A 20819-nucleotide genomic window follows, 5' to 3' on the forward strand; every position below is an offset into this window, starting at 1 on the left:
CTCTTTTCGCGACAAGGACGCTTGGCCTACGCTCACATTCAGTTCAGTGGTATTGTGAGTAGGACGGGATTTCGCTTGATGTGTTGACTTCTTCACTTCAATTATCTCGAAATCTGCTTACATTTAATGTGAGCTACTGGACTATACTAAATGGCTTCTCTGCAAACATCCCTTATTTGGGTCATATATACCATTGCGGTAGCCGTTGCGGTCTTGGTAGCCTGGTTCCTCGTCCACATTTATCAAACACCTCGAGATCGTTCGCGCGCCGTGACCTTAACTTGTATTTTTACCATAACAAGTCTTCTTGCAACTGTTCTCCTACTGCCAGTTGATGTTGCTCTGGTCTCTTTAGCGACGTCATCAAGTCTGGGCCAGAGGAAAGGCTGGGCCACTCAGAATGATGTCGACAATTTTCTTCTCTCTTTGACTGTTGTATACTATCTACTCTATTCACTTGATGCCATCCTATGCCTCTTAGTCATCCCGTTTGTTTACTTCTGGTACGAAGAGTATGATGAGGTTGGTACTGAAGCAGGTGAACAATCCTCGGGCCAACGACTCTGGGCTGCCCTCAAATATACTATGTCTTTTGTCGCAATTGTGGCAGTGCTACTTCTCGTCGGCTCTCTTGTTCCTATGTCGAACGTCGAGAACGCCACTGAAAGTGAACCTCTGACGGCCTCAATGGTTAAAAATCGTATGCCCTTCGCTTCCCTTTTCAGCCTTGTTGCCCCTTGATTACCTCGAGCCAAGATACTATCCTGATTCGGTCCCCTTGCGAAGCTGAATCCTGACTCACTTATTTATAGGAGGCGAGCGGGCCTTTTTGTTTACAATTGGAGCACTCATGACAATCGGAGTGCCCTTTTATGCCCTGTATACGTCCACAGGCCTTGCTCTTCTCCCTCTGCAGGCAATCAAAGTTTCGTCGGCATCGAAGGATACATGGAAAGCTGCCATGATTGTGCAGCTTGAGTCCAACAGAGAACGCCAACGCCAGTTAGATCGGCGCTGCGGGGGTAATCCTAGACTTTTGTCCTCCAAAGATCGTAGAGAATTGGACACCCTTGTTCGAGAGGAGAGGACGTTAGTCCGGCGCCGGCGCCTAGCAGACGAAGCTTACGCGGAGCACCGAGACTGGGTGGTCAAATTGTGGCTGAAAGCCGAGGCTACATTCCGTCCATTGAGAGTATTGGGTGGCATTGGCTTGTTTCTAATTGCGTTACTGATACTGATATCCATGTTCTTGACATCTATCGACAAGGCCAGCAACTCGCTCTGCAAACACCGTTGCGGATACCTCCTCAAACACATGCATACGTTCAACCCGGTAGATTGGATCCTGGTTCAGTCTGCGAGGATATTTCCAATCGACTACATCATGTTCACGATACTCACTTTACTTCTCTTCTTCAGCTCAGTATTCGGGATCGCAACAATAGGCATTCGACTCCTCTGGGTGAATATCTATCAGATCAGAAGAGGCCATACATCTCCGCAAGCTCTTCTGCTGACAACGGTGATCTTGATGCTGACCATCTTAACACTCAACTATTCATTGTCCATGAATGTGGCCTCGCAGTACGCATTATTTGGTTCTCAAACTTTTTGTGATCGCCCGCCAAGCCCTGAAGGGCATCCAGATTGCTCGGATAACGCGCAACTCATGAAACGATGTTCGGACATTGCAGACAATACAGCTGCAAAGCAATTTTGTACGCCGAGTGTTGCTAGCACATTTGTGAATCATGTGACAACAAAGTTTCCCTTCTTCGGGGTGATACTTTTCTGGTCTCAATTCATGTTCATAGGTACCTAATACCGTCATACTGCCGCATCCCAGCGAGATACATATCGTTGACATTTCGTGTATTACAGGCTTTTATTTACTCGTTGTTGTCACGTTCATCATTCGCTCACCACGACAAGACGAGCGTTTACTGGACGAGGAAGCCGAGGAAGCCGAGGAGGAGAATCTCCTAGCGAGCACGGGAAGACGTGGCAATGCTGGGTTAGATGACATTATACGAAGGATGGACAGCCAGAATGACAGCAGGAGTGTAGGATAACAATGCTTGTGAATCTCGTTCCAAGCAAGAACTCAGGCCAGTCATCAGAAAGTTGAGCGGCAGTGACACGTATTCGTAACATCATATGGCTCGATTCTCCTGGGTCGCCCACAAAGAGGGCCCACCATTGCTGGGAAATTGGCAACGGAGGGACAGGAGTGTGATCCAATGACCGGGTTCGGTTTTGTGACCATGTGTATGGCTAAAGACGGTCATCCAGCAATGCGAGAGCACTCTCAAATGCCTTGACAACATCGGTATCTAAGCCCCTGATCAGCACGGCCTCATTTACAAGAAGGTGTTATCAGGAATATACAATGTCGCTTCTTCTTATCTAAGCTCTCTTCGGAATGCTGAACATAATGCATCTGGGTCTTGAATCTAAAATCAATAGTCAATATCAGACCTCTTGGAGCCGAGGTAGGAAGTAAACCTTTTCAAGGCTCTTGTTTCGTCACGCGTAATAGTGGTTTGAGACCATGCCATGAAAATCTATGCAGAAATTAGAATGAAATCATGTAAACACAAAGAACCACATGAACAACCTCTAGCATTCTGGAGATATGGTTCTGGAGGGCATCTTCTGCTTCTTTGTGTTGCTCCATGACTTTGTAATATCTATTCTCAAGTTCTTTCCAGTCATATGTACCTAAGTTGCGGATGGGGAAAGGTTCCATTTGCACAGTTTCATGACACTTAATATGTGAGTAAACCTGCGCCCGCTGACAAGGCATTGTCAACTCCATTCCCGCGCTTAAAGGTTGCATAGAGACTGGTAATATTGAGTCTAAGCCCACAGCTTCAGACCAAGGTGAGGTGGTTGTAAGAAGGCTAGCAAGCGCAGCCGCGCAAAGATGGCAGGTTTGATCAGAAATGAGGCTGGAGGGGAACAAAAGAAAGGAAGAGAGGAGAAGCGGTCAACTTCCATTAGGTATACCTACTGACACCAAAAGTTACAATACTTCCACTGAAGTCTCTTTGTGGTCTCACGGGCAGTATTTATGAAGAGGAGGACAGAGATACAAGGCTCACTGTGTACGACCCTTTATGGGAGGAAATTGTAGGTGCTCATATAATATCAGCTTTGTTCAGCTATAATATGGCCAGATGGTAATTTTGAGAGAGTACCTATGCAGTAGTAGTACTCCGTACTCCGTAGTATGTGATGACTTAGATGCTATTTGCACTGACTGTAATTCTAATACTACCAGAGCTAACCTTTCTAGAGTAGGCGGTAGAGCCTTTAAGAACTTTATTTTCTGTAATATTATGTACAGATACATAATAAAATAATTTGATATTGATATAGACCCTAATAATCTTAACAAAAGAGATAAAACAAGACTTCCTGAGGTTGCTGGTTCCCAATCTTCAGTCTGAGGTACTGTACGAAATGAGTGCGGTAATTAGTCAAAAGGTTCGACCTAGGTTGTGTTAACTGATTTCTATGTAATTAATTAACTGAGCAGGTGACGTAAGCAGCAAACCATTCTTCCCTTTAGAACTAACTGACTGACTACTGCCTGTCAACTTACCTCTGCGGCTCTATGTGATCGCCACTGGATTTTGACAAGTCATGAGGGATCTGCTCCCTCCAAGTCGGCACGCATGGGTATCATACCAGAGAACTTGATTTATAGCCATTTATTTGAAAGCTATTGCAATACAGAATCACACCAGTGCCACCCCCAATGTTCAACCCTCCTAAGCATCGGAATTTCTGGAAATGAGCTGTCACATATGTTCCCGCCCCCCGACTTCAAACCTACGGTGCATCTGTCCCACTTGTGCTCGCAATCGGCTCTACCAGCTACGGATCGAGTATTCCAAACTGCTGCTTGAGAAAGAGTCTATAAAACAACAAATCGAGGCTGAAGTGCTGCTGAGCAAGCCAAGCGAAGACCTGACGGATGAGAAGAGCATCTCGCATGTCTGCCTTGATGGAGTGTCTTCGTCCTGGGTCTCACGGAGGATTGTGGAAGAGGAAGCTGGGTCATCTGCGAAAACGACAGTTCTTGCAAGCCACATCGAGGGGCTAGTTAGTGACATCAGAGAAAAAAGACTCGAAATCTCCCGACGCAGGGTATTTTTAGCACGACGACAGTCGGACGCAGAATCCGCAAAGTATCAGCTTTTCGAGCGAGAGGCAGCAATCCTGGCCAGTATACAGAACAGTATCAAAAGGACTGATCATCTTTGGCACTCCCTTCACAGCAAGACCACAGAAGCACGGATATTTCTGTGCCGAGAAGCAGCCAATCTCTACGATTTACGGCAGGGGTTGAAAAGGGTTGACGGTGTAGTACAAGAGACCTATACCATTGGCGGTTTGCACTTGATCGATCTCAGGCATATGAATGGAAAGTATACCCTCGGGCAATGACTAGATATGTTTATTTTATTAATTCTCCAAGTAGGCGTCTCGCCGGCCCATATCTCAACGGCACTCTCATACATCGCACAGCTACTTGTCCTCATCTCCCACTATCTATCACTAAGACTTCCAGCAGAAATTATGCTCCCTCACCGGAATTATCCTTTACCAACTATATTTGCGCCCTCTGCGTCGTACCTCCTACGAGATGTAGGCTCGAAGTTGTCTTCTGCACAGCAACCAGCGCTTGATCCAATGGAACCTCAACGACCTGACTCACACCGTCTGTCTCGGCCAAGGCTCTTGTCCATTGACAAAAGTCTTCCCAGATTGGCGAAGGAGGATCCTGGCACGCACGCCCTTTTTCTCGAAGGAGCGACATTGCTAGCTTGGAATGTTGCTTGGCTGTGCCGCACCCAGGGGCTTAATTCAATGTCAGATTCTTGGGAAGAAATCTGCGACATGGGGAAAAATCTATGGCAATTGCTTGTGGCACCTCCCGCGCAGCAATCAGCACTAATGAGGGCGTTTGCTGGTCGAGACATTCACATGAAGGTGAAGACATCCAAGATCTCACCTAAGACTAGTATTCAACGAACCGTGTCATTCCCGATGTTAGGGCACTATTCGCACGGCACTGCGCATTCCTTCCTGGGTGCTGCCGAAGGTGCAGAGTTTATGCGCACTTGGAGGCTTCCATCCCCGACCAGAGTCATAGATAAGTTGAAGTCGACTTTGATGGGAGAATTGGCGAGTGCAGAGTGGGAGTTACTCGAAAGGCGCGAGTTGGAGGACATGATTCATGATCGAAGCAGTTCTGTGTCTCAATCTTCTTCCATTATTCCTGCTAGTACCTGCAAAATGGGGTCTGTCAACGCAAATGCAGTCTCAGAATCACAGGATTTGGAGATTTCAGGTGGTGCTGGCAGCACTTCCCGCTTGAAAGGCGTGAGTGGCTGGACCAAGTTGAGAAGCAGATAGTATGTTGGAAGTCTTAAGCATTCAAGTCATAGTGCAAACATCGGTGTCTATATGTTTGTGATTTGAGAAGCATATACCAGTGGCTAGCGTAACGGGACTGGTACCTTTAGAAATGTTTGCAACCCCTCTCTTAGATGGCTCATCCCAATTGTCTAGCAAGACTACCTGGTAGCAACGCCCTCATACTGCGGGTAGAATCACGGTGACGTGCTCTTGGTCATACAGATCATTATAGAATACCTTACCTAGCGACCAGGCAGGCGATGCATGGGTGTAGCGTTTCTAAACCAATTATTTTGGGGCGAAGGGGGGTGGAAACTCATTTTCTTCCACTGTACGGAGTAGACCTGAACTAATTTTCTTAAGTCATGATGGCCTGGTACCAGTACCAAAACTACCTTAATATAGGGTATAATCTGGTACTGCCCACGGTACATGTGATTCTATTATTGAATCTGATTGGAAATACATAGTTAGGCAGGATCTTGAGACTTTGTTCTGTCCACGACGATGTGTAGCTAAGTTATAGCAATCACATACTGAGTACAATAATACTAGGTCCGCGGTATGGTAGTTTAGTTACCTAGGCTGATTGGGGCCAGTATTATATAATCAGGCCGGGAAGATAAGATTATCAGTAAACTCGTGTTCACTGAGTAACTCCAACACCAATCCTGCACGATGTGCCTTTGATACAAAGGTAGAAACCAACTTCATATGCCGTTTCCTAGGCAGGTCACTTGGAGCACTCTTTGATCAATAGGACATCATTTTCGTGGTATCATTTGAAAACAGGAGATACCTCTTGCCGTTTCCCCTCACTTTTACTCGAGACCTTGCCGAAGCAGACGGCACGCCCAAAGTCTGCCATAAGGTCATGGATATAGCGGAAGTCGGATTTTCCACGGGCTTTAGACGAGAATGAACCCAACTTCATCATGGGAGCTGGCTAATATTAGCCATCTTGGTGAGTCATAGCACACCCTATAAGCAAAGTGAGATTAATTGAGCACCACGGTGAAACTGTCATTGCATATTTTTGCGTTTCCTAAATAGCAATTAATAGGCACTTGCTAATGTCGCAGGTTTTGGAAATACCAATTTGTTGATTGCGAGTATCCCTGATACTCTTCTGCGAGCCGAAATAGCACGGCGAACCCCAAACGACAGTGCTGCAACCTGTGGCTCAAAAGAACGAGGTGCTTATAATACTCCGATCCATGTCCTAGCACTTTTTCTTATACTTGTGTTAAGCACACTTGGTATGCCTTATCTCCTCTTGTGCAGTACATTTCAAACCTCGAGTCTAACGCCATAGATACAAGCTTGTTCATTCCCTGTACTTGCCCGCCGATTTCCCCGTCTACCAATACCGCGTCGGTTTCTTTTTTTATCTAGGCATTTTGGAACAGGAGTTTTAATTGCCACTGCCTTTGTCCATTTGCTGCCCACGGCATTTATTTCCTTGACTGACCCCTGTCTTCCTCGCTTCTGGAGTGAAACATACCGCGCCATGGCTGGATTCGTTGCCATGATTTCGGTCTTTGTTGTTGTGCTCGTGGAAATGTTCTTCGCCCTAAAGGGGGCAGGTCATGTTCACGGGAGTGAATACGACAAGCTAATGAATGATGTCGGTATAGACTTGGCAAGTGAGGGTTTGCATGAAGACTTAGAGGACGACCAAGAGCCTGGAAGTCATGTTTATCTTGGTAGGCTTGAGGCGTATCATAGCACAGACGCGGTACCACCATCGTCAAGTTTTTATATCGGAAGCCCAACCAACGAGCCTACTCTGTCTAGCACTCTGGGGCTTACTGAGTTGAGTGATGGTATAGACTTTACCCGGTCACACCATCACGCTACTTCTCCTTTGGATAGGAAGAGTGATCAAATGCATCGGCGCTCACCTTCTAGCGGACGACAAACTCACGCTGATATGCACCAAAGGACGAACATGGAATCATCTAGGCATAATCCGCAGCGACAGCTACTGCAATGTCTGCTGCTGGAGGCGGGGATTCTTTTTCATAGCATTTTTATTGGGATGGCCCTCAGTGTTGCCACAGGAACTTCATTCATTGTCCTCCTCGTCGCGATTTGCTTTCATCAAACGTTCGAGGGGTTTGCTCTGGGTTCAAGAATTGCGTCACTGATCCCAGACCTCTTTGCCCCGTCTTCCATGAAGCCATGGCTGATGTCTCTGGCGTACGGAACTACCACCCCTATCGGACAAGCCATTGGCCTCATAATGCATAATTTCTATGACCCAGCAAGCACTACGGGGCTACTTATGGTTGGTATCACGAATGCCATCAGCAGTGGTCTTCTATTGTTCGCAGGTCTTGTTGAACTTCTGGCAGAAGACTTTTTAAGTGAAACCAGTTACGCAACACTTAGAGGAAGGAGACGCATCGAGGCCTGTATTGCAGTGATGGCTGGAGCTTTATTGATGGCGGTCGTTGGCGCTTTCGCTTAAGCAGTTAGGTTTCATCCTCAAGGTCTCAGTCTTCTTACTCTCAAGTACGTAGTCACTTTTTCACTGAACATTGCGACACAGGTCAGAATCTGGTGTCCCATTAAACTCATCTAGCAGTTACTTGATAGAACAGAGAAAAAACAGGTCAATACATGCGGTTCTCGCGACACTCGTCGATGCTAGCCATATTCTCTGATCCTATTTCTACAGCACGATATTTCCTAGATCTCTTTGAGCTATGTGTTCCCACAACTGTTTTGGGAGTTCCTTGCGTAGTTTCATATAGGATATTGTTCCAGGCAAGGCCATGGCCTGTATAACTTTAGGACATACCTTCCGCACTACGGCCTTTAATCCAAGGAATCATGCAGGAATGGTTTAAAAATTGGTTTCCTAGGAAAGACACGGTGCTATATGGAGCCTAGCATCTTCGATCCAACATTTGACGCGAGAATAAATTGTTATCAGACCGCTCGTGGGGGACTCGTCGGTCTTCTTCAAAACAAAAATGGCCATGAGCTCAAGTGACTCAACGGAATTGCGCTTCCAAACATTAGACAAGAGACTCCACAACCATGGCGCTCGCGCCACCACCTCCATTGCAAATTCCCACACAACCGATCTTGCCGTTCCGAGCTTTCAGAACACCAAGCAGGGTAGTCAAAATACGGGCACCGCTGGCACCGATCGGATGACCGATAGCAACAGCGCCGCCATGAATGTTGACCTTCTCTTCGGGGATGTTGAGCAATTTCATGTTGGCCAGAGCAACCACGCTGAATGCCTCATTGATCTCAAATGCATCCACAGCATCCTGGGCAATACCTGCATGTTTGAGTGCCTTAGGAATTGCGAGAGCCGGCGCAGTGGTGAATTTACTAGGCTGGTGAGCAGCATCTCCCCATCCAAGGATTTTAGCAACGGGCTTGAGGTTGAGCTCTTTAACCTTTGCTTCGGAAACCAAAACGATAGCCGCAGCCCCGTCATTCAAAGGGGAAGAATTAGGGGCTGTCACAGTTCCCGACCCAGGAATGAAAGCAGGCTTGATGGCCCGAAGCTTATCAGGATTGAGCTAAAAGGAGAGAAAAAGTACAACATCAGCCCGTGTCTGTGTGCAAAGAGGAATTCTGTGGGAACCTACATTCTTCGGCTCCTCATCCTGAGACACCGTGACACCCGGCTTGCCCCTAAATCCAGGCAATTCAATTGGTGCGATCTCGTCATTGAAAAGACCGGCTTTCTGTGCAGCCTGGGCTTTTTCGTAGGTCCGGATAGCATAGTTGTCCTGCTGTTCCCGGCTCAAATCGTGGTCTTCTGCACACTCTTCGGCTTGCAGACCCATAAGTTCCTGCTTGCCTGCATCGGTCAGGCCGTCTTTCATGATGCCATCCACCAAGCTTTGATGGCCATATTTGGCCCCGGTGCGGAGATTTGGGAGATAGTGTGGGGCGTTCGACATGGACTCGGCGCCACCGGCCACAACAACATCCGCGTTACCAGTCATGATTGTTTGGGCTCCAAGAATGACTGCCTTCAGACCAGATGCGCAAACCTTGTTGACCGTGGTACACACCGTAGACTCTCCAAGTCCGGCCCCAAGAGCACACTGTCTAGCGGGATTCTGACCAACACTAGTAAGGACGTGTTAAAAGACCACTCATGAGTAGAGACAATCTAAGCGGGAAGTGACTCACTTGGCGGAGAGGACGTTTCCGAAGAATACTTCCTGAACATCTGATGGGTTGATACCATCGGCTCTGTTAAGGGCCGCTAATCATGAATCCTGTCAGTTTCGGCACCGAAACCGGAGTAACTGGTATGTCAGACCTTTAATCGCATGAGAACCCAGCTGCGGGGCAGTCTGGCTTGATAGAGAACTATGTAAAAGGTAAGAGTGTGTTAGTTGAGGTTCAACCATTGTACATTACTGGTATCCTGGTGAAGACTCACCCCAAAAATGAGCCCACGGGGGTCCGCGCGGCCGAAACAATGTAAACAGGAGGGAGCGAAGACATGATGTACAGTTTTACCGAACAGGTTATGATCCGGAAAAGAGAAAAATATATGCTGACTTGATAGTGAGCAAAATTCAGCGGAATACAAGACCTTTAGGGACTGCTGAAAGGAAGTAAAGAAAGTGAGTCTGTAGGGGTAAATATGAAATGTCATGCGGAATCGGTGAGACAAACGGAAACTCTTCACGTTGTACGGAGCACCCTCCCCCCCACTAACTTACTCCATAAGAAACTAGTGACTACTAACTACTCCTGCCCAAGCGTAGCGGCCAGCATCGGACTGGCTTTCGGGGAGGGGCGGGCCAACGGACAAACGTACCACTTACGGGAACTCAAGCAAAAGCAGGACGCCAAGCTCGGGCCGGGATTTACCTCGTACGTATCAATCTAGGCACAACCTCAACAGCTTGATAGCAGGGAAGAAGCAGAAGGACGGAGAGGAGTCTCTTAACAAGAAAAATTTTTCCATCATAAAGAAAGGCAAAAACAAAAAAAGAAAAGAAAAGACAACTGACGTCAAATTAACCGAGAAGCGCTCAAGGCCAGACAAAATAAAAGATTGGCTGATCGTCTGCGAGAAAGAAATGCACTGTTGTATCAACACTGCTGACTTTTCTTGTGAGCTCTGCGAAACATTCTGTCTTCAGACAATAGTTTAATATCGCAATGGACGACCTTTACGACGAGTACGTTCCTAATCTTCACTTCTTCTGGATCTGCAGCTGACGGGTTGCTTCCCAGATTTGGCAACTATATTGGTGAAGTGGGAGAATCGGATGAGGAATCTGCTCATAATGAAGGTGCTGAGCCCCAAGCATTCACATTTGAGGAGGCGTTTGCGGGCGATGAAGAGGGGGAAGCCAGCGAGCATCAATTGATGGAAGTGGATGGTACGTGTTTACCCGGTTCGCGATTCAAGCACCATCGTACTAAGCCGTCTATTAGAAGGTCCCTCGAATGCTGTCATCCTTCATGAAGATAAACAATATTACCCGAGTGCCCAGCAAGTGTATGGAGAGGATGTTGAAACCCTTGTTCAAGAGGAGGACGCACAGCCTCTCTCTGAGCCTATAATTGCGCCCGTCCAACAAAAGAAGTTCGCAATCGAAGAAGCTGAGCTGCCGCAGGTCCATTACTCCAGAGAGTTCATGATGGATTTGCTCAATTTTCCCGAGCAGATAAGGAATATAGCAGTTGTCGGTCACTTACATCACGGCAAGACAGCTTTTATGGACATGCTTGTTACGCAGACGCATGATTTAGCTGATCGTCTGGAGAAACGAGCGGGCAGACGAAAGGAGGAGCAACTTCGGTATACCGATGTGCATTTTCTCGAAAGAGAAAGGGGCATTTCTATCAAAATGGCGCCTATGAGCTTGGTCCTCCAGGGCACAAGAGGCAAATCCCATCTTTTCAACATTATTGACACTCCGGGTCATGTGAATTTTGTCGACGAAGTGGCGGCCGCATGTCGCCTAGCTGACGGTGTCGTGCTCGTAGTCGACGTTGTCGAAGGCGTGCAAGCGAATACCGAGCAGATCATCAAGCACGCTATACTCGAAGATCTTCCACTCACGCTGGTGCTGAACAAAATGGATCGGTTGATACTAGAGCTCAAGATACCTCCTAATGACGCTTACTTCAAACTGAAGCACGTGGTTGAGGAGGTAAACACTATCATCGAGAATATCTTACCTGGCCAAGGTGAAAAGAGGCGACTTAGCCCGGAACGCGGCAATGTTTCTTTCGCGAGCGCTTCCATGGGATGGTGCTTCACCTTGCATTCGTTTGCCAAGATGTATGCAGCGACCTATCCTCAGATTGAGTCATCTGACCTCAGTTTACGTCTGTGGGGCGATATCTTCTACAATCCTAGAAGTCGGAAATTCACTCGAAAAGGACTGGAGGACGAATCAAAGAGGACATTTGTGAAGTTTGTTCTGGAGCCCATTTACAAGCTTTATTCGCACACTTTAAGCGAAAGTCCCGAAGACCTCAAGGATACGCTGGCTAGTGTCGGTGTTGATATCAAACCGTCGCAGTTGAGATCTGACGCAAAAGCCCTGCTTCGCCTGGTTTGTGACCAATTCTTTGGCGCTGCAACGGGATTTGTGGACATGGTACTCCAGCACATACCCTCCCCTGCAGACGGTGCACAAAAGAAGCTGGAGCGGTATTATACAGGACCCTTGGATACAAAGATTGCAGCAGCAATGGCTGCTTGTGACCCTGATGGCCCACTTGTTGTGCATGTCACCAAGCTCTTTACTAGTGCGGATGCATCGAAATTTCACGCGTTTGGGAGAATTATGAGTGGCACGGTCTGCCCCAGTCAACAGGTTCGTGTACTTGGTGAAGGCTATACTCCCGAAGACGAGGAAGACATGGTAGTTGCAACTATTTCCGACACCTGGATCGCGGAAACGGCCTACAGCATCTCCACAACTGGAGTTCCTGCTGGCAATCTAGTTCTTCTTGGGGGCGTGGACAATTCCATTGCGAAGACAGCGACTCTAGTGCCACTTCAGCTCGACGATCACGAAGATGCCTACATATTCAGCCCAATCCGGCACATGACTGAATCTGTATTCAAGGTCGCTGTTGAACCCGTCAACCCATCGGAATTGCCTAAGATGCTTGATGGTCTTCGTAAGGTGAACAAAAGCTACCCCTTGGTCTCAACCAAAGTAGAAGAATCTGGTGAACACGTGCTTCTAGGCACTGGCGAGCTCTATATGGACTGCGTGCTTCATGATCTTCGGAGGTTATTCTCAGAGATGGAAATCAAAGTCTCGGATCCTGTTACCCGCTTTTGCGAAACCGTTGTTGAAACATCAGCCATTATGTGCTATTCTATCACTCCAAACAAGAAGAACAAGATTACGATGATTGCCGAACCCTTGGATGATGGGATTGCTGAAGATATCGAGAGCGGCAGAGTCAGTATCAAGGATCCAATCCGCAAAGTGGCTCGGTTCTTCGAAGACAAGTACGAATGGGATAAGCTGGCAGCGCGAAGCATCTGGGCATTTGGCCCAGATGTGATGGGTCCAAATGTTCTGCAGGATGATACCTTGCCTTCTCAAGTCGACAAAAAGCTTCTCAGCAGCGTTAGAGACTCCATTACCCAGGGTTTCAGCTGGGGCACGAGGGAAGGACCTTTGTGCGAAGAACGTGAGTCTTCTCCTTTTTGTACTTCTTCGCTACCACTACCGTATACTGGTGTATATGGAGAAGATTACAATTTTAAAACTAGCTAACTGCTGTTCATAGCGATCCGCAACACGCGTTTCAGGCTCACGGATGTCTCGCTTGCTGACCAGGCGATTTACAGAGGAGGTGGTCAGATCATTCCCACCTCCAGACGGGCCATCTACTCTTCTTTCTTGATGGCATCTCCGCGTTTAATGGAACCCATATACTCTTGCACAATGACGGGCCCCGCAGACGCGGTCGCCTCGGTGTATACGGTCCTCTCTCGAAGAAGGGGGCACGTACTTTCCGATGGGCCGATTGCAGGGACGCCGCTTTATTCTGTTCGCGGTTTGGTACCAGTGATAGATTCTTTCGGTTTTGAGACAGATCTTAGAATCCATACACAGGGTCAAGCAGCCGTGAGTCTTGTTTTTGACAAATGGAGTGTCGTCCCGGGGGATCCGCTCGATCGTGAAGTCAAGGTTAAGCCTTTGGAGATGGCCCCTGCAATGGCCACCGCCCGCGACTTTGTGCTAAAGACTAGAAGGCGCAAAGGTTTGGCAGAGGATGTTACAGTGAGCAAATTTTTGGAGCCCGAACTCTGGAAGGGATTAAAGGAAAGTGGAGTTCTAGACTCGTGAAAGATATGGTCATGATGATGTTCATTGGAATTACCTGTTGCAAATTTTACCCGAAAATCATCTGTAGAATACTGCAAGTTCACTCATACAAATACCGTGCATTGTATATAACCCACAAACATTTAAAACAATTATAGTTCAAGAGATAGTAAATGATCATGACGTCCACTAACCTTACCGGCACGTTTCGAGCATTTTTGCAATAACACCCATAAGTGTTCCATTCTCCAACGCAGCAGCAACTCTTTCTTTATCAGCTAATTGTTTATTCACCTCCTCAGCTGTGCTGTGAGAGCCTTCTTTGATTTGGACATCCACGCGAAACCGTGGCGGCAGTGATTGCTCGAGCCGAACACGTACACCGAGGCCTATTACTGTAGCAAGGCTGCAATGCGTGATTGTTGGTGTTATGAGAACAGATACTGTCCGAAGAACTGATTCCGGCACATCGGGGAGTGTTGGCTTTATAGCAATATCTGGAAGGGATACAACGGCCAGGGCTCCTAGAGATATCGGATGCTCTGGATCGGAAATAGATGATATGAGATCTAACGGCCACAATTGAGTTAACCCCTCTTCTGGCGCATGCAGCGATCAAAGGAAGCAAATAGCGCACCATATATTTCTTGCTCATCAATCGGCTCTTCTAGCACCTCTTCTTCGTCGCTAGAATCAGAAGATGAGTATAGAGCGGTGGGCCAATCATTTGAATATGCAGACGGTGGAAAGATTGATGCAAGATTGTCGACTCTGTCTGTGCCTGCCTTGCTCAATGCAGCCGAACCCAATCGAGTGGGGAGATCGGCAACATTCAATATGGTCGGGTTTGAATTCTGCACCTCGGACGCCATGTTTTCTGTGACTCCGGGATCCCTGAAGCAAGAAGCAAGAAGCGCGTGCGGAGATAGGTCTCTCCGCGAAGGTACAGTAAGTACATCATCGACAAAGCCGTGGAACAATGATGGCCCGAATACCAGAGCCAATTGTTGGCAGGGCTTCAGAGCTGGGTAGACCAGCTAGTTCTTCGGACAAGCTCCCAACGGCATCGATAACAATATCCTTGTGCTAATCATGCCTTCAAGGGGCAAAAACATGTGCCAACTAAAGCACCTAACACTAGCTCTCATGTAAAGCAGGGTACGGAGTCTTTCTTTCCGTGCTGGTATCACTGGCCGAAGCCGTGATTCACCAGATAGGTACCACAACACGCTTGACTGGCTGTCTGAGGCATACAAGAGTTTCTGGTACTATCAGTGAAACGCTGTGAAGCCAAAATAAAATCCTTGCATCGTAACAGGACTTGATCTGCTTTGATAATAGGCCAGACCACTTACGGAGTACTCATGCCCGGTTTGTGATAGCTATGGTGATCATAGGAAGTGTAAGGATTTATATACAGGATGACTACAAATTAAAAAGGTACGATACTGCTAACGATGCTTCTCAAAAGCCTCTGGGTAATCAAGGGGACCGACACGCCCAGGCATAACCTTGTGGACAACTATGAGTATGATGTATTGTACCTACTAAAGTATGTATGTAGATGGTGCCGCCTAGGAGATCGCGGCGGCGGAATAGCCTGATGACCTAACCAAGGTGGTAACCAAGGTGGTGGTAGGTAGGTAAGTTACCCTCTTAGCATGGATTCCCGCCGCAACTCCTCCAGCCCAGCTCAGAGAGTGTTCCTGTGCCTTACCTGCAAGACATTGCCTCGGTGGATATCCTCCAATGCACTCAGTGCTTTCATCATATCTCTTTTGCCCCTTCACTGATTAACTGTGAACTCCAAGGATTAACTAAACTTGTTATCCATTCATCCGATCACATCGGCCTTGTGCTCGCATTTTATGAATGATTCTAGATGGTGACCGCCAAATCAGGGTGTGATGCGCCAATACTCACGTCCTTGTCTAGTCAAGTATTCACTGGAAGGTCAAATCTACTGATAGTGTCCACTACAATGCAGACTGGATAACCCCTTATACGCCTCGATATAAGGTAGGTACCATTGTCTCTTCTCATTCCCCTCCCCCGCCATTTACCATTTCTCCATTTGTGTTCCCCCTCGCGCCCCTCTCCACTTCTGCTTGATGGCAATCATCACAGCCTCTCCGGCAGCCACGTAGTTAATACCCATCTTCTGGGCATCACCAGTCGTTTTTGTGTTCCTGGTTTCCGATGCCAGCAGGCTACTTCTGTTCATCTCGCTGTGTTCCATTCCGCTCCTTGTCTTCTGTCAGGCGTCATGGCCTTTACCGAGCGGCGCATGTCTCAGAATAAACTGACGGCTCATAGTTCACGGATGCAGCTTCTTTCCATTCACTCAGAATCTCCCTGGGCTGCGAACCACTTGTCTGAAATCCATTCACATTCGCCCGGATTTCAATTCATCTTTGGATCCGTACTTACGCTGTGACTTCCTGGTGCTGACTTGCAACATTTGTTCGGGGAAACGACAAGGGCTTTTTGAATACTTCACTATTGCACCTATAACCTTGCATGCTCGAGCGAATGCATGATCGAATCCCTGGAGTGCAGCTTCTTCACCAGCGAGCAGCCTTCGACATAGAGCTACTACTTCCCGCTCAGCTTTAGTGGCACGGCTCTTCCATGGCACATAATCCATAGCCATAAAAGGGGCTGCTTTTTTCGCAAAATTTCTAGTGTCAGGCAAAGCGATCAGCTTCGCTTTGCTTCCCTTTCAGTTCTCTCTCAGGCGCTCTTCGTCGGCCGCATTGCCTCATACGTTTCGAGTCATCCGGACAAGGCGGGCCTTACGGACTTACTCCGAATATAGTTGGCAGTAGCGCCCGTTATATACCGTCCACGAGCTGGCCTTGGCTTCGTTCTGAGCTACCTTAGCGACCTTCTCAACTGCGCCAATATGCAGAGCTATTCGTTTGCAACACCCGTTGGTGCCCCAAGAGAAGGGCAAAAAAGTAAGGTTTCCCCGGTATTACACATTTTGATTCTTTGCCACATCATTTATCCTAGAACATCTTTGCCATCTCCTTTATTACAGTTGTTGATGGCTTGTATGCAGATTATGTCTTTGTCGATGAACATAATCGGCACAAAAGACTCAAAGGTACGCTTTGAAGCTAGTTTCTCCAAACTTCGCAGCCAATTGAGACTAAACACTATGTCAATAGTCATGCGAGCCTGCAATGGTTGTAGGAAGCGGAAAATCAAGTGTGATGCTGCCACGACCAATACATGGCCATGCTCAGCATGTACCCGCTTGAAACTTGTATGCGTCCCACCCACGATTGGGCAAGACAACGAATATTTTGCTGGGCACGGTATCGAGCCAAACTCCGGAGGCTCTCTAGCAACGTCTAATGCGCCAGAATCTTCGGTTTCCTCGTTCGCAGTATCGCCGGCCTTCAGAGATAGCGGTCAACATCCTGCGGGGCACATAAATTCTTATCACGATGAACTCGGTGTTTATACACAATTTGGACAGCCCACTCCTAGTCAGTCGGCCGCTTATGACCTACGGCCGTCGCATGTGCCTGTATCATCGCATGACTCCTATCAGCAACCACAAAGCTTCACAGGTGACCATGCGCAGACGCTGGGCGCTACGGAAAGGGACGTTTTTAGCGAACATGACCCGTCAACTGCGGAGAATCTGAGTGAAGTTCTTGGCGAGCTTAGGATAGACGAAACCGGCATTGGTAAGCATTATGCAGCCTAGCGTCTGTTACAACCGGTAGCTTACGGCCATGCAGCGCCATATATCAGGCAGCAAAGAAAGGAGAGAGCCGAGCCAGAAATCCCAACTCAGGATGATGCGGACGAGAAGCTCCCTCCTCTCAGTACTGGTGCCGGTTCCACCATACGTATCCCACCTGAGCTTATGCCGTCAGATGATGAGGTCATGAAATATTTCAAGATCTACTTCGATGATATACACCCTTATGTTCCGGTTGTTCATAGGTCCCATCTGTACTTCCAGTGGCAGCATGAACGGAGCTCAATCTCACCGTTATTACTCGAGGCCATGTTTGCATGCGCTGGAAGATTGTCGGATGATCCAGCTCAGGGAGCCCAATGGCTAGCGTTAGCAAATAGTGAGCCAGTGTAGCCCCTCTCTGCAGCCTGTCAGGGCATCTGTTTCTAATATCAACCTCTTATTCCAGGACACGAATCCAGCTTCATGGATGAGCCACGCCTGAGCACAATTCAGGCATTACTCTTACTTCTCAAGGCTCGAGAATCACGGCCCAAAAAAGGCTATTACTACCGCTCATGGCAAACAGTGAAGACTATTGTCTCGATGGCCAAAGATTTGGATATACATGAGCATAATAACATTCATGTGGAGGAACGATGCTGTGATTTGAATCCTGTCGAGTGCTTGGTGCAAACAAGGGTGTGGCAAGCCCTCCTAGTCGTCGAGGTCATGATTGGTGCTCCTCAGGGTATGTCGCTATGTCTTTCGTGGTTCGTATAATACTGACAATGCCAGGTCGCTCGGATTATGGTGTCGACCCGAGCACTGTGAACATGAGCCCGACATTGGAAATTAACGGCCTTGATCAATTTGAGGTTGATAGATCTAGGCAGTATGCGTATTTTGTTAAGAACGCATCCCATATTCGCATCATTGCGGACATATACCACAAGATCAAGAAGCAAAAAGACTGGGGAGCGAACCCTAAATTTGTCGAGAAGAACCCTTTGTTCACTGACTGGCTTCAGAGTCTCCCCCCTGATCTACAAGTGAACTATCCGCCCGATGGCTCACCTCCTTGGATTCCCTCTCATTTCGTTGGAAATATGCATTCCCACTGTCATCTTGGAATTATTCTGCTACATCGACCCCAGTTACTCGCGTCAAAGTCCTTTACTGCCGGGGGAGGCTGGAAGATGCACATGGCATTGTGTTATTCTTCTGCCAAGTACTTATGTAGACTACAGGAAGCCATTCTGAATCGCTTTGGCCTATCTGGCCTTCTTTTCATGCAACGAGGCATAAATTTCACAATCTACACTGTCCTTACCTGCACAATGCTACACCTCGTGAGTCATAACACTCTTGTCTCACACCCTGGGGTTATCGCTAACCTTTCTCTAGGTTGCTATAACGTCACCAGATCCCAATTTCCATACGGACGCCAGGGAGTATTTCACTCGACACATGAGGATTCTTGAGCGATGCTCGACTGCTTGGCCCATGCCAGAATTACAAGCACAAATAGATTCCTTGCGTTTCGCATTTTCTGCTGATGTCCATCGACCATTTGAACTGAAGGCAACCTTCCCGTATGGCAGCCCATCTGAGCCATATCACCCAAGCCCACCGCTCGATTCGAGCTACGGTGCTCAACTAAATCAAGCCTCCAATTTTCCGAATAGAGTGGGTCATACAGCATATCAAATTACCCCTCCAGTGTCTACTGTTACTGAGGAATCAAAGTCGGATTCATCTCAGCTTCAGCCGTTGGGATTAATCTCGTCCCAGTCGATTTCGAGCCACAGTATAGATGCGCCTTTGGTCGATGAGAGTAGTTGGGATCCCACTCGTATCATCAAGTAAGAGTGAACCCCTTACCGTTTATCTCATCTGTCGCAAATATCACTAACACACCTACTCTCGATCAAGCCAATGGGACATGGCATTTTCTATTGGGCCACCCACTGTCAATACCAATTCCCCGCCTATGGCTATAAGTAATCCTCCACAGATACAGTCATCTATTGCCGGTCAATTTCCGGTCCAATATGGCACACCGACTACGAAGCTTGCCACAATCGCCCCATCGCACCCATTACCACAAGCCCAATTTACGGGGCAACAAGTACTTTTTACTGCACGTGACTGGCAACAAAGCGTTGCCAGTGTGTATGACCCTAACGGGTTAAAAAGACGCTGGAACTATTCTCTCGACTTGGGCACCGAGGAAGTTTCCAAACGACAACATTCATGAGCTTTATGAGATTCTTCTCACCTAGAACAGCACCAGGTATTTTCGTGTTCAGCTGCTTCTGCATGCGATTGGTGCCTACTGGTTGATTCTCTTGGTTCGGCAGATTACTTATCTCTTCCGTGCGCGTCCTCTTACTTGTCATAAATACTGTCGAGAGTGCTTATTTCATGGCTCTGATTTCTATACCCTCTATACGTACATTTGCACAGTATCATACACAATCATTGACGACGGAGACAAAGCATATCATTCACACCTTTGGTGATCTGAAACGACATTTTTCATGGGTGTAGAGGCTCTCGTAGCCTGTCCATCTGCAACAATAGCACAACCGGGTTGTTCGGGGCGTGCAATGGCTACTTTTCTTTCTCTTGTAAAGTAAATGCAAAACACGATCTTATGTAGATCGGAGCTTCTGGGCCTTGTGCAAACAGGAAAGCGCAGATATGCTATACTCAGGAAATTCAAATGGACTTTATACTTGTCAGCCTCGTTTAAGGCTTCGAGTGGTCCTAGAATGAGCAACGGCGAAAGTGAAAGGAAGGTTCTGCGTGGTGGACACTGACCGCGTGACAAAGTACAAGGGACAATGGGCTTTGTCGAAATACAGATCCCACAGTAAGCAGTGTGAGGCGGGCGAGTGGGATAGATGGCATGCAGACCAGCAACGACTTGTCCAAGGTGCAAGGGAAAATTGGTGAGGCAATTGATAAAAAGAGATTTGCGGTTGTTCAATGATGACGAGAAACGCCTATACGTTCGTCGCGAGAACGAACTATTCTTGCCTTGTCTCCAGGCAAAGGTTTCAGTTCATCATTTGGATCAAAGTTGACAGGATAGGTGTCCGTGGCATGATTTGTAACTTCGTTGCTTCGAGTCAACTTGCGAAGTCGCGCTTCTTCGAAGGCAACAAGGTCTTCTGATGTCACGGCTATTGCGGTTGGCTTACGGCGAAGCATTTTGTTAGAAGGCTATAATCAAACGATGAATGAATTTGATGAAAAATAAATACTTTAACCTGGGTTTGGAATGTAAGAATCCCGGAGGAAATGATAGCATGGCGAGGCAATCACAGGCACGTGATCATGTAGCATCCGCGGCTTGCAACAAACAATTTTACACTTACCTT

At 47.6% G+C, this 20819-nt stretch overlaps 9 protein-coding genes across 9 annotated transcripts; 5 read left to right on the forward strand and 4 right to left on the reverse strand.

Annotated features, from left to right (window-relative positions):
* The first annotated feature begins 9 nt into the window (after positions 1-9).
* On the forward strand, positions 10-2441 carry BO82DRAFT_357971 (putative LMBR1 domain protein). Its single transcript, XM_025636161.1, has 3 exons — positions 10-700; positions 813-1814; positions 1882-2441. The coding sequence occupies exons 1-3, from the start codon at positions 151-153 to the stop codon at positions 2070-2072; spliced, it is 1743 nt and encodes a 580-aa protein (XP_025488040.1). The 5' UTR covers positions 10-150; the 3' UTR covers positions 2073-2441.
* Positions 2275-2749, reverse strand: BO82DRAFT_292733 (uncharacterized protein; the record flags this gene model as incomplete). Its single annotated transcript, XM_025631771.1, has 4 exons — positions 2275-2333; positions 2389-2453; positions 2506-2564; positions 2615-2749. 4 exons carry the CDS (start codon positions 2747-2749, stop codon positions 2275-2277), a joined length of 318 nt encoding a protein of 105 aa, XP_025488041.1.
* An 853-nt stretch (positions 2750-3602) lies between these two features.
* BO82DRAFT_344170 (Atg14 domain-containing protein) lies at positions 3603-5698 on the forward strand. The gene is made up of 2 exons (XM_025633649.1): positions 3603-4432; positions 4490-5698. The coding sequence occupies exons 1-2, from the start codon at positions 3799-3801 to the stop codon at positions 5425-5427; spliced, it is 1572 nt and encodes a 523-aa protein (XP_025488042.1). The 5' UTR covers positions 3603-3798; the 3' UTR covers positions 5428-5698.
* A 398-nt stretch (positions 5699-6096) lies between these two features.
* BO82DRAFT_318928 (putative ZIP family zinc transporter) lies at positions 6097-8077 on the forward strand. Its single transcript, XM_025632660.1, has 3 exons — positions 6097-6394; positions 6513-6689; positions 6753-8077. Exons 1-3 carry the CDS (start codon positions 6349-6351, stop codon positions 7901-7903), a joined length of 1374 nt encoding a protein of 457 aa, XP_025488043.1. The 5' UTR covers positions 6097-6348; the 3' UTR covers positions 7904-8077.
* erg10B (acetyl-CoA C-acetyltransferase) lies at positions 8023-10097 on the reverse strand. The gene is made up of 5 exons (XM_025636162.1): positions 9854-10097; positions 9731-9780; positions 9598-9673; positions 9045-9534; positions 8023-8975 (listed from the first exon to the last, which is right to left on the reverse strand). Exons 1-5 carry the CDS (start codon positions 9916-9918, stop codon positions 8457-8459), a joined length of 1200 nt encoding a protein of 399 aa, XP_025488044.1. The 5' UTR covers positions 9919-10097; the 3' UTR covers positions 8023-8456.
* A 217-nt stretch (positions 10098-10314) lies between these two features.
* On the forward strand, positions 10315-13878 carry BO82DRAFT_386378 (116 kDa U5 small nuclear ribonucleoprotein component). Its single transcript, XM_025638245.1, has 4 exons — positions 10315-10604; positions 10660-10808; positions 10864-13092; positions 13192-13878. Exons 1-4 carry the CDS (start codon positions 10585-10587, stop codon positions 13752-13754), a joined length of 2961 nt encoding a protein of 986 aa, XP_025488045.1. The 5' UTR covers positions 10315-10584; the 3' UTR covers positions 13755-13878.
* On the reverse strand, positions 13783-14810 carry BO82DRAFT_344179 (iron-sulfur cluster assembly protein CIA2). The gene is made up of 2 exons (XM_025633650.1): positions 14371-14810; positions 13783-14302 (listed from the first exon to the last, which is right to left on the reverse strand). Exons 1-2 carry the CDS (start codon positions 14603-14605, stop codon positions 13929-13931), a joined length of 609 nt encoding a protein of 202 aa, XP_025488046.1. The 5' UTR covers positions 14606-14810; the 3' UTR covers positions 13783-13928.
* Positions 14811-16512: 1702 nt separating this feature from the next.
* BO82DRAFT_173560 (Zn(II)2Cys6 transcription factor) lies at positions 16513-20056 on the forward strand. The gene is made up of 8 exons (XM_025630371.1): positions 16513-16693; positions 16798-16842; positions 16907-17434; positions 17489-17830; positions 17900-18181; positions 18229-18782; positions 18838-19295; positions 19366-20056. Exons 1-8 carry the CDS (start codon positions 16639-16641, stop codon positions 19688-19690), a joined length of 2589 nt encoding a protein of 862 aa, XP_025488047.1. The 5' UTR covers positions 16513-16638; the 3' UTR covers positions 19691-20056.
* On the reverse strand, positions 20057-20815 carry BO82DRAFT_173561 (CDC26 family anaphase-promoting complex subunit). Its single transcript, XM_025630372.1, has one exon. It carries the CDS (start codon positions 20647-20649, stop codon positions 20422-20424), a length of 228 nt encoding a protein of 75 aa, XP_025488048.1. The 5' UTR covers positions 20650-20815; the 3' UTR covers positions 20057-20421.
* Positions 20816-20819: the final 4 nt, after the last annotated feature.

The sequence above is a fragment of the Aspergillus uvarum genome, assembly GCF_003184745.1.
Source record: "Aspergillus uvarum CBS 121591 unplaced genomic scaffold BO82scaffold_63, whole genome shotgun sequence".
Taxonomy (NCBI): domain Eukaryota; kingdom Fungi; phylum Ascomycota; class Eurotiomycetes; order Eurotiales; family Aspergillaceae; genus Aspergillus; species Aspergillus uvarum.

Bases quoted from the DNA above. Each gene is read 5' to 3' on its own strand.
- BO82DRAFT_357971 (XM_025636161.1), top strand. From the start codon at position 151: ATGGCTTCTCTGCAAACATCCCTTATTTGGGTCATATATACCATTGCG. The intron at 701-812 runs GTATGCCCTTCG...ACTTATTTATAG, and splicing joins GGCCTCAATGGTTAAAAATC to GAGGCGAGCGGGCCTTTTTG. The intron at 1,815-1,881 runs GTACCTAATACC...CGTGTATTACAG, and splicing joins GTCTCAATTCATGTTCATAG to GCTTTTATTTACTCGTTGTT.
- BO82DRAFT_344170 (XM_025633649.1), top strand. From the start codon at position 3,799: ATGAGCTGTCACATATGTTCCCGCCCCCCGACTTCAAACCTACGGTGC. The intron at 4,433-4,489 runs GAAAGTATACCC...TTCTCCAAGTAG, and splicing joins CGATCTCAGGCATATGAATG to GCGTCTCGCCGGCCCATATC.
- BO82DRAFT_318928 (XM_025632660.1), top strand. From the start codon at position 6,349: ATGAACCCAACTTCATCATGGGAGCTGGCTAATATTAGCCATCTTG. The intron at 6,395-6,512 runs GTGAGTCATAGC...CTAATGTCGCAG, and splicing joins GGCTAATATTAGCCATCTTG to GTTTTGGAAATACCAATTTG. The intron at 6,690-6,752 runs GTATGCCTTATC...CATAGATACAAG, and splicing joins ACTTGTGTTAAGCACACTTG to CTTGTTCATTCCCTGTACTT.
- erg10B (XM_025636162.1), bottom strand. From the start codon at position 9,918: ATGTCTTCGCTCCCTCCTGTTTACATTGTTTCGGCCGCGCGGACCCCC. The intron at 9,674-9,730 runs GTCTGACATACC...ATTCATGATTAG, and splicing joins GGGTTCTCATGCGATTAAAG to CGGCCCTTAACAGAGCCGAT. The intron at 8,976-9,044 runs GTAGGTTCCCAC...CTCTCCTTTTAG, and splicing joins AGGATGAGGAGCCGAAGAAT to CTCAATCCTGATAAGCTTCG.
- BO82DRAFT_386378 (XM_025638245.1), top strand. From the start codon at position 10,585: ATGGACGACCTTTACGACGA. The intron at 10,605-10,659 runs GTACGTTCCTAA...GTTGCTTCCCAG, and splicing joins ATGGACGACCTTTACGACGA to ATTTGGCAACTATATTGGTG. The intron at 13,093-13,191 runs GTGAGTCTTCTC...TGCTGTTCATAG, and splicing joins AGGACCTTTGTGCGAAGAAC to CGATCCGCAACACGCGTTTC.
- BO82DRAFT_344179 (XM_025633650.1), bottom strand. From the start codon at position 14,605: ATGGCGTCCGAGGTGCAGAATTCAAACCCGACCATATTGAATGTTGCC. The intron at 14,303-14,370 runs GTGCGCTATTTG...TGTGGCCGTTAG, and splicing joins TGATGAGCAAGAAATATATG to ATCTCATATCATCTATTTCC.
- BO82DRAFT_173560 (XM_025630371.1), top strand. From the start codon at position 16,639: ATGCAGAGCTATTCGTTTGCAACACCCGTTGGTGCCCCAAGAGAAGGG. The intron at 18,783-18,837 runs GTGAGTCATAAC...ACCTTTCTCTAG, and splicing joins CCTGCACAATGCTACACCTC to GTTGCTATAACGTCACCAGA. The intron at 19,296-19,365 runs GTAAGAGTGAAC...CTCTCGATCAAG, and splicing joins GATCCCACTCGTATCATCAA to CCAATGGGACATGGCATTTT.
- BO82DRAFT_173561 (XM_025630372.1), bottom strand. From the start codon at position 20,649: ATGCTTCGCCGTAAGCCAACCGCAATAGCCGTGACATCAGAAGACCTT.